This window comes from Palaemon carinicauda, chromosome 23 (genome assembly GCF_036898095.1).
Source record: "Palaemon carinicauda isolate YSFRI2023 chromosome 23, ASM3689809v2, whole genome shotgun sequence".
Classification (NCBI taxonomy): domain Eukaryota; kingdom Metazoa; phylum Arthropoda; class Malacostraca; order Decapoda; family Palaemonidae; genus Palaemon; species Palaemon carinicauda.
The window spans coordinates 99,401,790-99,416,152 of NC_090747.1; the positions used below are offsets into that span (position 1 = coordinate 99,401,790).

Here is a 14,363-nt window from a genome sequence, read left to right on the forward strand (position 1 = left end):
TGGGGAATGAAAACTGTTAGGAATTTGTTGCAACAGGGATGGGAAAAAATATATAAATCAAGATAAGCCATTTGGAAAATATTTGTTCTTAGTCTGTACAGTGCGGTAATCAGAAACATTGAAAAAATATAAGATTACTGTACTGTATAGCATTGATTAAGTGGCATAACTTAGCCTAAGGCATGAATTACTCCAGAGTACTGTTAATCATAGTTTATTAACAGGCTGTATCTTATCCTAATTAAACCTTGGTTGCTCGGCCCTACGCGATGCAAGGCCAGAGGACTTTGTCCCCTTGGATATCCTATTAACGTAACACGACCAAGACCACCGTCAATCAGGGAGTGAATTACGGGGTATGGATTCATCTTGATATACCGTAACTGACTAAATTTAAGCTTACAAAGGTTCAATCCATGCATGTGCTAGATTACTGTTTAGTATAGATTTATCTTGCCGTGCAAGGTAGCATTTATCTGTAATGTAAGTTTTCATTTGAATAGGCAAGACAAATGGTATTTATTAATGAGTATGGCACTGTGCAATGAAAATGTTTTTGTTCCTACAAGAATATGGAGCCTTGATCTTTAATAGTACTGTAGTATGACTTCAGCAAAGTTGGATTGGATGTTTGAACTTTTAATGTGGGAAACATACTAAGCCCCCCCCACTTAACAGGTGGACCCCCTCTCTCTGATTTCAGCCACAGTGCTTTACTTAGTACCTTCCTACACCCCATTTTTTGCTGATCAATACTTTTTTTTATCATTACCCCTAGTGTTTTTGTTTGTTTGTTTGTGATGACAAGTCCATGGCCCGACATGTAGCTTTGCCCTAGTAAGCCTGGCTGTAATTGTGGACTATGTAAGTAAGCTGGAAGTAGATCCCTGTAAACTCAATGGTTTTTATAGGGGAGGGGATGGCAAGACAGAGTGCAGGCTTACTCTTGTTACGAGTGTAAGGCGTGGCCTCCTGTTCAGTGGTTGGAAGTTTTGGAGAAGAGGAAGAAGTTGAGAGTTTTATCAGCATTTGACTTGGCAATGCCCAAGCTGATGCTAAAAAACCTCTTTAGCTCCTTCTTTGCTAATCAGGTAATTGAATCAGTAGAACTTCAAAAGTTCAAAGTTGCAGCAAATGTTTTTATGTTGAACAGGCTGACGTATGTCTTTTTATAGTTTATATATGACATGTCTGTTTTGATGATGATACTGTTTTTAGAATAATTTATTGTTAATATGTTCTCATCATTAATTTATTACCTTATTTCCTTTCCTCACTGGGCTATTTTTCCCTGTTGAAGCCCTTGGGTTTGTAGCATCTTGCTTTTCCAACTAGGGTTGTAGCTTGGCTAGTGATAATGATAATAATAATAATAATAATAGGGAAGCCTTTAGTGTCTCATTCAGGTTTCTTGCGGGCTGTGTTCTTTGGAGGAATTCGTAAGGGGAAGGAGACACTACCTAACCCTCTGGGAGTGCTTTGAAGTCAGTGGTGTCACCTTCCCTTAGTGAGGGGGATACTCTAATGCCCCTCTCACAGTATTCCCATCGCTGTGCTGACTAATGACACCTCTCGCAAGTCCTGGACCTTTGCAAATTATGGCCTTCCCTGGTATTGACTGCCCCTTAGGATGAGAAGTTTTTAGAGCTGTACACAGTACTAGGTATGCTGTTAGTTCTTAACAGTCTTGCCTTCTCCAACAGAAGTTACACTACTCGCCTCAACCGTCCCGCAAATCGTAGATTAAAGATCAAAGTGAAAGTCCCTTCACCTGTCAGGTGGGCGTGGCTTATCCACCACATGACCGGCTATTGTTTACCTCATTGGGAGTATAAACGGCAGTTCCATCTTCTCTGAAATAATGCTCGTATTAAAGGACCCGAGTTTGTATAGTCAGGAAAAATACAAATGTTAAAAATTTGTGATGTTTCATCCTTATGAATGTATCTGTTTTTCTTTGAACTGTTGCCTTGATTAATTTATTTACCGGTATATACAAGAAAATATACCGTATGATTATGAGGTATATGTGAATTTAACAGATTTAGTGATGAATTAGTGTTATATTTTAGGATTGTGGGCCGAGTTAGTTTTGGTTCAACAAGAAAAATCTCTACATTAGTTATTGTAGGTGCAAGGCTTTTCAAAATCTAGTATCTCACGTTTTAAAAGGTCAACTGTTATAATTAGAATTTTTCCGTTGCAGATTCCAATGTCTGTTACATATATATATATAAATAATTTTTAAAATAAATTATTTACCATAATGAAAGTCATGATTCCTACGATCCCAAAGAAAGAAGAAATCCAAGTCACTGCAATTTCTCTCGAGGGAATAATCCTCGGTGTCAGAAGTGCTATGGATTTGAGTAGGATGTCACTTTATGTATATTATTATTATTACTAGCCAAGCTACAACCCTAGTTGAAAAAGCTAGATGTATAAGCCCAAGGGCTCCAACAGGGGAAAATAGCCCAATGAGGAAAGGAAATAAGGAAATACAGTGATGCCTCAGCATACGAAAGTAATCCGTTCAGGATACGGTTTCGTATGCTGATTTTTTCATATCCTGAGTCGCGTTTTACATGTAAATAGCCTAATCCGTTCCAAGCCTTACGAAAAGACACCTTTTCTTTCATAAACACGCTAAACTGTAGTAATAAACATGCAATGCAGCCATTTCTATCATTCAATAATTAACCCAACCGTTTAAAACAGCCTAATCCATTCCAGAAACCACCATGAGATTATTCAATAATGTAGTTATAGCCTAGTTATCCCCTCCAAGCCCTAAGAAAACGGTCCGTTTTCTTTACTACTGTATAAAGGTTACGGTACTGTATGTAAAGCATTTGGATCAGTGAAGGTGTATTGTTACCCGTACACCTAAATTAAGGGTTGATACCCTGAAAAAAAAGGGTACTGTACTCTCGGCGACGAGTTGGGATCTCGTAAGCTTTTCGTATCCTGAAAATTTTTCGTATACTGGGGCATAAAAATCTTTGTATCGCTTTTCGTACCCTGAATTTTTCGTAAGCAGAAACTTTCGTATCCAGAGGTATCACTGTAAATAAATGATGAGAATAAATTAACAATATATCATTCTAAAAGTAACAGTGTCAAAACAGATATGTCCTATATAAACTATTAACAACGTCCAAAACAGATATGTCATATATAAACTATAAAAAGACTCATGTCAGCCTGGTCAACATAAAAACATTTGCTCCAACTTTGAACTTTTGAAGTTCTACTGATTCAACTCCCCGATTAGGAAGATCATTCCACAACTTGGTCACAGCTGGAATAAAACTTCTAGAATACTGTGTAGTATTGAGCCTCATGTCTAGAATAAGTCAAGAAGAAAGAAATTAATAAAAAAGCTTGGGCTAATGAGGTCGCCAACTTGCAGACATTTGGAGGTACAAGCACAAATCCAACTGAAAATAAGAAACATAAGATAAAGAAATACTCCAATAAAAAAATATTATATCATTTGATACAGTAAACAAAACAACATTTGTAATAACCTGATATCTATTTCATATGAAACCCGACTATTTGTTGACTTCTGTAGCCAGAAATCAAAGGCATTGAATTCAGGTTAGGTTTAATCTAGGCAAAAATCTAAGGAAATTTGACTTATAAACAGCTTCTTAGAACCTATTGAGTTGAGGACCTTTTTACATGTAAAGTGTTCATGGAATTTACTCTATCTCCGAGAAATAACATTAATGACTATGCGTACGACTAGCTAATTGTCAAGTTCGTATATTTTATTCACTTTGGAAAAAAGAAGTCGGCCGTTGTATTAAAGGACCGTTCACATTTGTAGCTGTATGCCAATTTGTATAGCTCAGGGAAAGTGTTTTTTTATCACATTCTGGGTAACTCGCTCCCAACTTGACTTGGCCACGAGTACTGTTAGTCACCGAGTGAAATTTGGGGAGGCTTCTTGATCTGATTTAGGCTGCCAGGTCTTACTGGTAACGGATTTTCCTTAGACATTCCTTACTGTGCATACATTTAGCGTATTCCTTACCTTAAATTTGGGAAAATTTATTAAGAGGTAGATGGCTATCTGCCATTTGAAGGAAATTTTGTTCGTACGCATATACAAACTTATCGTCCTTTTAAGATATCTAATCTGAGGAATCTTTACCTCAAGATGCTCTCTTCTCTGCATCAACAAGAGAATAGTTGAGCTTTGGGCTCTTCATGTTGTCTAAATTTTGTGGTACAGTGTTGTATTACCATTATCTCAGACTACGACAGTGACCTAGTATCAATCTGTCTCGAACACCAGATCGTGAATCATTTGATCTTATCCCATCTTGTGAGACTCGAAGAGGCCTGGTGTCACATTACGACCCTGTAGTGCTACAAGAGATGGACTTGAGATCTTTTTATCAAGCGTTATAGCCTTCTCATTACCCCTAACATTGATAAGGAGGTATCCAGACACTGTTCCTACTTTTTTGGTGAGACTTAGTTTGCTTATAGATATAGCTTTGGTCAGTGCCATCCTCCACTCTCTCAAGGCAGATCTTGCATGCCTAGCTCCGTCAGTAGCACTCCAGTTACCATGTCAGCGTACTTGAGAGCTAAAGTTTGTGTCTGAAGGTGTTGGACCACCTTTGCCTATCTGTCATATGAACGTTGTCCAGGGGCCCTTGGACCCCTTTCTTTGGTCTAAGTGGGTGCTCAGTAGTTTTGTAATACTCTCAGCTCCCTCATAGGAGTTAGTATGCATCTCTCCTAGAGTAACATATTTGGTACAAGTCTTGTGAGAGGTAGAATGACTGTGACTTTTACCCGTTTCTTTTACAAGTCTCAAGGAGAGGCAGCCCCACAACCATTACATGCTGGTCAAAGGTCTGATACTGGTGAGTTTCATGATATAGCACCCTTTTTGCAGGCTATGTTTGGCAAGAAATAACCATTCTACTCTCCTGGTAGGGTAGGGGAGGATGGTTCGTTGTCTTGCCAAACATTTCTTTAGATGTTTAGTGTGACAGTGCTGAAGCCTTCTCCTTGTTTGGAAGACAGGTTTTTGTGACCTAATAATGGCCCCCTTTTAAAAAAGTATTGGCCAAGGTCCTAAAAGTTTTTCTATATCCCTATGATTAGCTGTTAGAAGGTTGTTGGAGTCTCCTTCCTCTTTCACGTATAGTTCTGTGAACCCCAATTCACACTGGAATGCCAGCCCAGATTTCAGTTGGGTCCAAATCTAATGAAAGCATTTTCTCTTGATAATCAGGCCATTGGTTTTATTTTTTTTTTTTTAGTATCAGATTCATTTATAGAAATTGTTAAGTTAGTGCCTCTAATAACTCTTGGATCTACAATCTCTATGAAAAGGTGGTAAATAGATCATCATCTGGAAAGGTGATAGTAAGTCTATTATCGGACTACAATGTAGATTCTCCTCAACCCGGACAGCTTCTGCATAAGATGCGTCAATGTGGATTGAACAAAATCATGTTCTTCAACCAGTTCGATTCATACAGTACGACTCAGAAACAGCAGGTAAACAGGATGGGGTCTGACTTGATTTATACACATAGGTCACAAGAATGAGTATCCTATAAGGGATAGTGCACTGGCAGTACTGGTAATTAAGGCATTACTTATAAGTCTTAGCAGCATTGTTTCAGTTCCTGGATGTGAGTGCTTGCTTTTTAGCTTCTAACATACCTATGTTCCTGCTACTTTTCTTTCATCTTGCTGTCCAACCTCTTAACCCTTTTACCCCCAGGCTCTTTGGAAATTTCCAACCCTTAACCCCCAGGGGGTTATTTTTTTCCCAGCACATTTTGCAGTATATTTTTTTTAAATTGCTCTAACAGCCTTAATTTTTGTCATAGAGAGGTCGGGTTGGTCTCATTCTCTTGGAAAATGCCTGAATGTTCTCAAAAAATTATCAAAAATATGAAAAAAAAAAAATTTATAGCATTTTTTTGCAAGGACGTAAAGGGATGGGTTTTGTGAAACGTACCAGTACGTCCTTTTGGGGGTAAAAGGGTTAACCTTCAATTTTATTATGTAACTGGAGTTTTTCTCAGTTATACATGTGTTAGCAAGGATTAACCATGTAATATTGTATAGAATGTACCCTACTAAAAATTTCAGTTAATACTAAATGACACTAAATCTTGTGTATTATGAGACTGATTATTGTTGCTAATAATGGTGAGTCCCCTAAATGTAGGTTATTATTAAAGGGGTACCACAAGCAGTAAGGTTTGATGGTGCCTTTCTTCTTCACTATAGATTTATAACCTAAAATTGCCTTTTGATTACTACTACTCTATACTGCGATATTTTCAAAGTGCATGTTTTTCTATAGAGTTATTCACGTTATGTTTTTTAGTGCATAATATTTTACTGAATTCTTCAAATGTATTGTTTTTTTATTTTTTTAGGAGATGAGAAGAAGAAGAACAGAAGTCACTGTTGAATTGAGAAAAAATAAAAGGGAAGAAACGCTTTTAAAAAGAAGAAATGTACCCGCAGCGGAGTCTATAGGTGGGTACTAGCTTCCCACTAAAAGTAGAGTATCTTTAATGGTTTAGAGTTTATTGCATTTGGTAATTTAGGAATAAAAGATATATTTGATGCTTCTATTATCATAAGATATTTCCCCTTATGAGGTTAGGTACAAATAAGTTCTTTCCGCTCTCCTCTATACTGTGTACTGTGCTATACTTTAATGGAACTTGTAATCCCAGAATTGTCTTTGTGATTTCTTTGACTTTTTTTTACAGATCTTTAATTAGTTATTTCTATTGTTCCTACACAAACACAAACCTTGTTCTTTCACTAGGAGTGCTGTATGCTTTTAGCAAACCTGGATGAGGCTGCTAGAACTTCTAACGAGGTTGCGGTAGTTAGCTGGAGGGTGGTTTTGTAAGCCCCCGCCTACCTTGCAGGCCACCGATGTTTCTCATTGTTTTCACAAGCCAGATAGTACAGATCCTTAGTAAAGAGATGCACTCTCGGCAAGTCGACACGTGGTAGAGCTATTTGCAATGTATGTTCTGGCAGGAGGACTGTTTGAGTAGATACAATCAGTCAATAGGGACATGTTGGAGGAGTCCATTATGATTCCCATATCATTGCGTGGTGGGAAGGCTTCTTACTCTTCAGGTTTTCATCATCGTTCAGCTGGCTTGCCATTCAGTTGAACAAGAAACTTCTATTATTCTGTTCCCCAGTCTGTCGGCAGTGTTCGAGAACTCCTTTCAACATCCCTGGGGATTCTAGACTAATATTCCTTTCTGTCTTTTTTTTCCACTTCGTTGATTACTAAACATTCAGTTAATGTAATAGACACTCGGCATGACACTAATCGCTCTCAAGTGGTCACACGCCAAATGGTATCCGGGTCAGCTGTTTTCTTATCTTCTTAGGGGTAGGATCTCAATATTCCTGGTGAAGGATCCCACTCATCCCTAGATTCAAGGACGTATGCCTGAACTCTTCCCGAGAATTGACAGGACTCCAGAGTAATGGGGAACAATCTTTTGTGAGCATTGACAGGACCCCAGAGGAATGGGGAACGATCTTTAGTGAGCATTGACAGGACCCCAGAGGAATGTGGAACAATCTTTTGTGAGGCTTGACAAGACCCCAGAGGAATGGGGAACATTCTTGATCTTCTAGAGACCTCAAGTCCATGGGACGGATGCTACATTGGGTTTCAACCGTCTAGATTGTCTTTTAGTAGCCTACTTCTGACGAAGCAAATATGGGGTAGAAGAAGATCTGTCACCTTCGTTCAGGAGTTTGTGGCCAGGATTAAAACCTAGGTGCTCACAACTTCAAATGCTTCTTCATCTCTTCCCACAAGAAGCAACTAGCGGGGATCAGGTTGATTTGCTATCCTGTCATCGGAGGATTCTACTACTACGATTCCTACAGGAGCAGGAGGAATAAGAGAACAGATCTTAGAACACTTCGGTGCATTGTGGGACAATCAAACTTCTTTTTCCATCAGGCAGAGACACGAAACGTCCGTTCCGAATTCAAACACACAAAGGCAGGCATATCTCATCGATCCCATCTCTCAGGAAGAACCTGTCTGGGGAAAATTAACTCTAATCCAAGACAGTGGAAGGCTATGGCACTACCCAAGACTAGAGAACAATGGTTTGATTTTGGAGTGCCCATCGCCTAGAAGAGCTGCTTACCATAGCTAAAGAGTCTTCTGTACCAGATGCACTTGTTTTATATCCTTCTGCTTCACCTCTATTCCCACTTCCTTGCTTCCATATTTTTATCCGACTCCCTCTTACTTTAACTTCATAGTGTAGTTGAGTGGCCTCATCATCCAGTGTTCATAAATCCAATCTGTTAACCCTTTTACCCCCAGGCTCTTTGGAAATTTCCAACCCTTAACCCCCAAGGGGTTATTTTTCCCCCCAGAACATTTTGCAGTATATATTTTTTAAATTGCTCAAACAGCCTTAATTTTTGTCATAGAGAGGTCAGGTTGATCTCATTCTCTTGGAAAATGCCTGAAGTTTCTCAAAAAATTATCAAAAATATGAAAAAAAAAATTTATAGCATTTTTTTTGCAAAGACGTACCGGTACGTCCATGGGGGTAAAGGGATGAGTTTTGTGAAACGTAACAGTACGTCCTTTTGGGGTAAAAGGGTTAAGAGATTCAACAACCACAGGTCAATGCTCAGGAGAATAGATTGATGCAAAGAGAGTAACATGAGTGAGCAATCTTGTATTCAAAGCCAAACCACACTCCAGTTTTCTCCATGGTGCCTACAGCAACTTCTATTGGCCATCCATGAGTTAATACAATAATTCGATAACTTTACTAAGAAATGATCCACTAAGTCCCATTCGTTTAAGGTTGGAAACTATGGCATTATAATTAACATCAGTCGAAAGTAATGCTGAAGTAAATACCAATTATATAAGGTAATTTCTGTACAACACTTTAAATCATAAGAGCATTACAAGCAACATCCTTTAAAGCTAAAATGCAAACTATAAAGCAGAGGATTATATTTAATACATTCATTTGGGTGTTCTTCCAACAGATGTTCACAAACTCTTAAGTGATATGAAATAGATAAAAATTCACTTAACAGAGGAACATTGCTAATTCTACAAAAAGTGCTAAAAGAACCACTTATAGCTAATTTGCTCAAAATAATGGACAACTTAGGAGCTAAGAAGTCAGGAACCTACTCCAAAAAACTAAGATTAAATATTGGGATCAAATCTGTAAATGAAGAACTGTTACAGTCGTCTTTTTTTTTTTTTTTTTTTTTTTTTTTTTTTTTTTTTTATTCGCCCACTTTACGTATAGACTTATCGTAAATAAGGGACTGCTGGAAATATATGATTTTCCAATCTCAATTTCCTCATTGGCTGTTACCAGCTTTTGCCGGAGTCATAAACTTGCTAAAGGACCCAGGTTTGTATAGCTAGGAAAAATACAAATTACTTTTAAAGTTTGTGATTTTTATTGTCTTGCGTCAGTCTAATCTACTTGGTATTTTGCCCTAGTTTAATTTAACTGGTATTTTCCCATAGTCTAATTTACATGGCATTTTATCCTAGTTTAATTTACCTGGTATTTTCCCATAGTCTAATTCACCTGATATTTTCTCTGTCCTGCCTAACCAAGCCTCCCTTTTTCCCTCTACAGAAGATGAAGACGTAGATAAACAGTTAACAGCAGATAACTTAGCGCTGATAGTGGCCAACGCGGCGAGCGAAGATCGGGCCGTACAGTTAACTGCTGTCCAGGCAGCTCGTAAACTCCTTTCGTCAGACAAAAACCCTCCCATAGATGATTTGATAAATTCCGGCATATTGCCAATTCTTGTCCGATGTTTAGAAGGTAGCCAGTGGTAAGTAGTTGGTTTGATAATTGCTGTAAATATATTTAAGTGAATTATTATTATTGTTATTATTATTATTGTTGTTATTTTTACTTGATAAGCTATAACCCTACTTGGAAAAGCAGGATGCTATAAGCCCAGGGGCTCCAACAGAGAAAGTAGCTCAGTGAGGAAAGGAAACGAGGAAAATAGAATATTTTAAGAGTAACGGCATTAAAATAAATATCTCCTATATAAACCATAAAATCTTTAACAAAACAAGAGGAAGAGAAATAAGATAGAATAGTGTGCCTGAGTGTACCCTCAAGCAAGAGAACTCTAACCCAAGACATTGGTATCATACAGTAGTGATTCTAGAATTTTATCCTTCATGTTACTAGATGAATGTTATTAAATTATAAATCATAGAGATAAAGCATTATTGCTGTACAGTAGAACCTCGCAATATTGGACACTTACTACGGACATCAGATATAATGGAATGAATTCGGAGAACCAGAGCAAAAGCTACAGCAAGAAAACGTACATAGTTCATTACCTCCGCCAACTAAGTTGGAATGAGGTTATGTTTTACCCCATGTTTTTGTGTATGTATGTATGTGTTTGAGAGCAGCTTCCTGGCCACAATTTTAATCGTAGAGTAATGAAACTTCCAGGGATTAACTGTTATGTAAAGAGCAGGAGAGGATTAAATTTTGGAAGGTCAAGGTCAAAGCTCGAGGTCAAGCAAAATGTCCAGTTCACGTAATTAGCCACAATGTTTGCACATCGTTGTCAAAGAAACTTCAAACTTAGTTCATATTTGAGTGTATGAAAATCGACGCCAATTAATACATGTTAAGGTCAAGGTCAAGCAAACGGTAGAGAAATGAGCTGCCGTGGCAGAGGTCTGCGGTCGACTGAGTTCCCCTCTAGTTTATTGTATGTTTGCCTTCGCCAACTTCGTTGCGAAGGTTATGTTTTGATAGGCGTATGTTTGTAAGTCTATTGTGTGTTTGTGATTTGCATAACTCAAAATTTATTTAACCGAATATGAAATTTAGTGGGATGATTGGCCATGATCCAAGGACAATTTTATTAAATTCTCGGAGTGATTGGGTCAATAGTCAAGGCCACGGTCACGAAAAGGTCAAAAATTCTTTCTGCCATATCGTGGCCAATTTTTATCCAATTTGCATAAAACTAGTGCAGAAATGTGCATAATTTAATTGTCTATCTTGTGACATACAACATGATGTAGTGATGTCATCACCCTTATTTATTCGTTTATTTTGTGATTTGCGTAACTCTAAAACCATTTGACCCTATTTCATGAAATTTGGTGGGATGGTTGGCCATGATCCAAGGACAAGTCCTTTAAGAGAGATACTGGGGGAAAACTGTAATACCCTGAACTTGAGAAAATTTATACAAAGTATTGGGTTATATTACGAGCTATAATTGATTTTATTAATTTATTTTACCCTTTTAATCCATATTTATTTCACATCTAGATTTTATTGTATGAAAATGTTGCGATTTGTATTAAAGGTTAAAATGATACTAAATGGTGTGAGTATACAGATATGATTGAATGATTTTCTTTCGTTATATAGCGCTGAATGGCCTTTGATGCCCCAGTGCTTGGCTTAATGCCTAAATCCTATATTCAATTCAATCAATTCCAAGGACAAGTTTATTAAAATTTGGGAGTGATTGGGTCTCGAGGTAAAGGTCACAAAAAAATACTTATTTTTGCTATATCGTGGTAAATTTTTATCCAAATTGCATGAATCTGGTCTGTGCCAAAATGGGCATAATTCAATTTCTTATCTTATGATTTACATGATCTAGACAAAGGTAGGCGCTCTACCGAATGCCCGTTCTAGTTATTTATATAAACGTGATAGAACCATTTTTTATTAATTATTCAAAGGAAACGTCCCTGAGAATCATATTATTATTATTATTACTATCCAAGCTACAACCCTAGTTGGAAAAGCAAGATGTTATAAGCCCAGGGGCTCCAACAGGGAAAAATAGCCCAGTGAGGAAAGGAAATAAATAAATGAAGAGAACAAATTAACAATAAATCATTCTGAAATAAGTAACAACGTCAAAACAGACATGTCATATATAAACTATTAACAACATCAAAAACAAATATGTCATAAATAAACTATAAAAAGACTATGTCCGCCTGGTCAACAAAAAAAGCATTTGCTCCAACTTTGAACTTTTGAAGTTCTTTCAATGAAAAGTCTCATCCATGATAAGAAAATTAAATTCTTATGTAGATGTGTGCCAGCCCTTTGTTCCCTCTATTGAAGATGTAGCAGGGAAATAAATTATTTGTGAACAAGCTGTTATCATCTTGCTGCATTTTAAAATTAGGGAACTAATGGCTAGCTCACTTCTTTGTAAGAATTATATTTTCCATCACGGATGAGTTTCTTTGAAACAATGCATAGCACGTGGATCTTGGGTAAGTACTGTATTGAAATAACTAATTTTGATATGAAAGTTATGATTTTGTTATTATTGTGCTTGGAAATTGTGTGTCAGCTTTTGAACATGCAAACGAAACGTCAAGCCGAGTTCATGAGCCAAACATGAATTTTGTATGGCATTTTATTTACTTAAGCTGCCCTCTCCCCCTTCACTTCCTGTTAATATTTGCAGACTTACTAGTGATTTTATTTCATATTTACATGAAATACTGGTGGATAATGTGGGAGGGTGGGCTGTGGCACCCTAGCAGTACCAGCTGAACTCAGTTGAGTCCGTTAGGCTGGGAGGAACGTAGAGAGTAGAGGTCCCCTTTTTTGTTTTGTTTCATTTGTTGATGTCGGCTACCCCCCAAAACTGGGGGAAGTGCCTTGGTATATGTATGTATGTATGTATGTATGAAAAACTTCCAATATTTTAACCTCTTTGAATATTTGAAAAGGATTTGTAGCGATTAAATGCTTGTTTTATACTGTCAGTCAGAAAATTTTAAGGTAGGTCATTTGAGTGAAAAAATGTTCCACCTTCATAGTCTGCTCACCCAAGGAAGTTATAACTTTAAATTACTGTACAGGTTTCAACATCAATGAATGGAAGTTTGAGCTGTAGTAATTCTCGTGACATAAGAAAAAGCAGTTGACAGTTTTTGTGGTCATTTTGACATTCGAATGTTTATCAAAAATGATAGAAAAAGCCTGAGAGGAAGAGTTAGGTCAATTAACAGTTTTGAAATGATTTATGCAAAAACAATTCATGGAAGTTCTCACTAAATTTCTTTTCAAGCACTGACCTTTAACGATGTTAAGCTCATTGATAGTTCTGTAGTTGCTTTTTGCTCCCTTAATATAGTTGAAAGAAGCTGAAATTTTTGGAAACAATCTAATTCATTCTTCTATAAATGTACCTGATTATATACGATATCTTTGGATAGTCGTTTCCGGGTGTTGGAACCCCGTGATAACTGACGGTAATTTTCTTGTAAAATCAATTGCAGAAATATTGTACTGTAGAAGTTGCCAGAAGGAACTTCCATCAGGATGACATGGCTATCTCACCCAAAAATAGATTTTTCGTACGTCAAAATCCATTTTAAATTCCATAACATACAGTCTTTTAATGACATCCAAAAACAGTTTGTGAAAACAATTGTACAGTCTTGTCATGATTTATTCAGAAACAATTAATGATATTTGTCTCACTAAATTGCTTTTCAAACACTGACCTTTTAAGAATGTTAGGCCAGTTGTCAGTTGTACAGTCTTGTAATAACGTGCAAAAATGGTCAAGCATGTTCTCTTACTAAATTTCTCTCCTTACACTAACCTTTTAACGTTATTCCAGTGGTACTGAACCTGGCAGTCCGTCGCTTCAATTTGAGGCAGCGTGGGCTTTAACAAATATAGCGTCCGGAACATCTAGGCAAACACAGGCAGTCGTCCACGCTGGAGCGGTGCCCCTGTTTTTGAAACTACTGCAGTCTTCAAGCCAAAATGTTTGTGAGCAAGCTGTTTGGGCTTTAGGTAAGTTAGTATATATGTTCTTAATGATGTTACGGTAAATTGAAGGTTAAAGAACTTCCCAGACTGGATGGTTTAAAGGTCGCTTATGAATGGCAGATGCAAGGGACAGTGACATTGCCCTATCAAGCAGGACAATGCCGTAGAGACTGACCGTATTACTTATGATCATCGTTCAAGCCCCCCTTTCCATCCAAGCTACGACCAAAATGGTCAAGCAATGGCTGCTGATGATTCAGTAGGCAGACATATAGTCTCCCCCAAACCCCCCATCCTTAGCTCACAAGGATGGTAGGTTGGAGCGACCAAAGGAACTAATGAGTTTGAGCGGGACTCGAACCCCAGTCTGGTGATCTCCAGTCAGGGACGTTGCCACATAGGCCACCGCAGTCAGACATGGTCAATGTAGGCTTTACTATAGCCGCCTCTTATTTGATAAGTCGGATTTTCATATGATTGGTGAGTGTATTTTATCATTTTCATTAACGC

At 37.6% G+C, this 14,363-nt stretch overlaps 1 protein-coding gene across 2 annotated transcripts in view; it reads left to right on the plus strand.

Moving 5' to 3' along the window:
* Kap-alpha3 (karyopherin alpha3) overlaps positions 1–14,363 on the plus strand; it is a 53,287-nt gene that overhangs the window by 14,017 nt on the left and 24,907 nt on the right. For both annotated transcript variants that reach the window (XM_068347303.1, XM_068347302.1), the window contains exons 2-4: positions 6,426–6,528; positions 9,675–9,879; positions 13,699–13,877. In XM_068347303.1, the coding sequence (XP_068203404.1) occupies positions 6,429–6,528; positions 9,675–9,879; positions 13,699–13,877 (484 nt within the window). In that variant the 5' untranslated portion in view covers positions 6,426–6,428. The remainder of the gene's footprint in view (positions 1–6,425; positions 6,529–9,674; positions 9,880–13,698; positions 13,878–14,363) is intronic.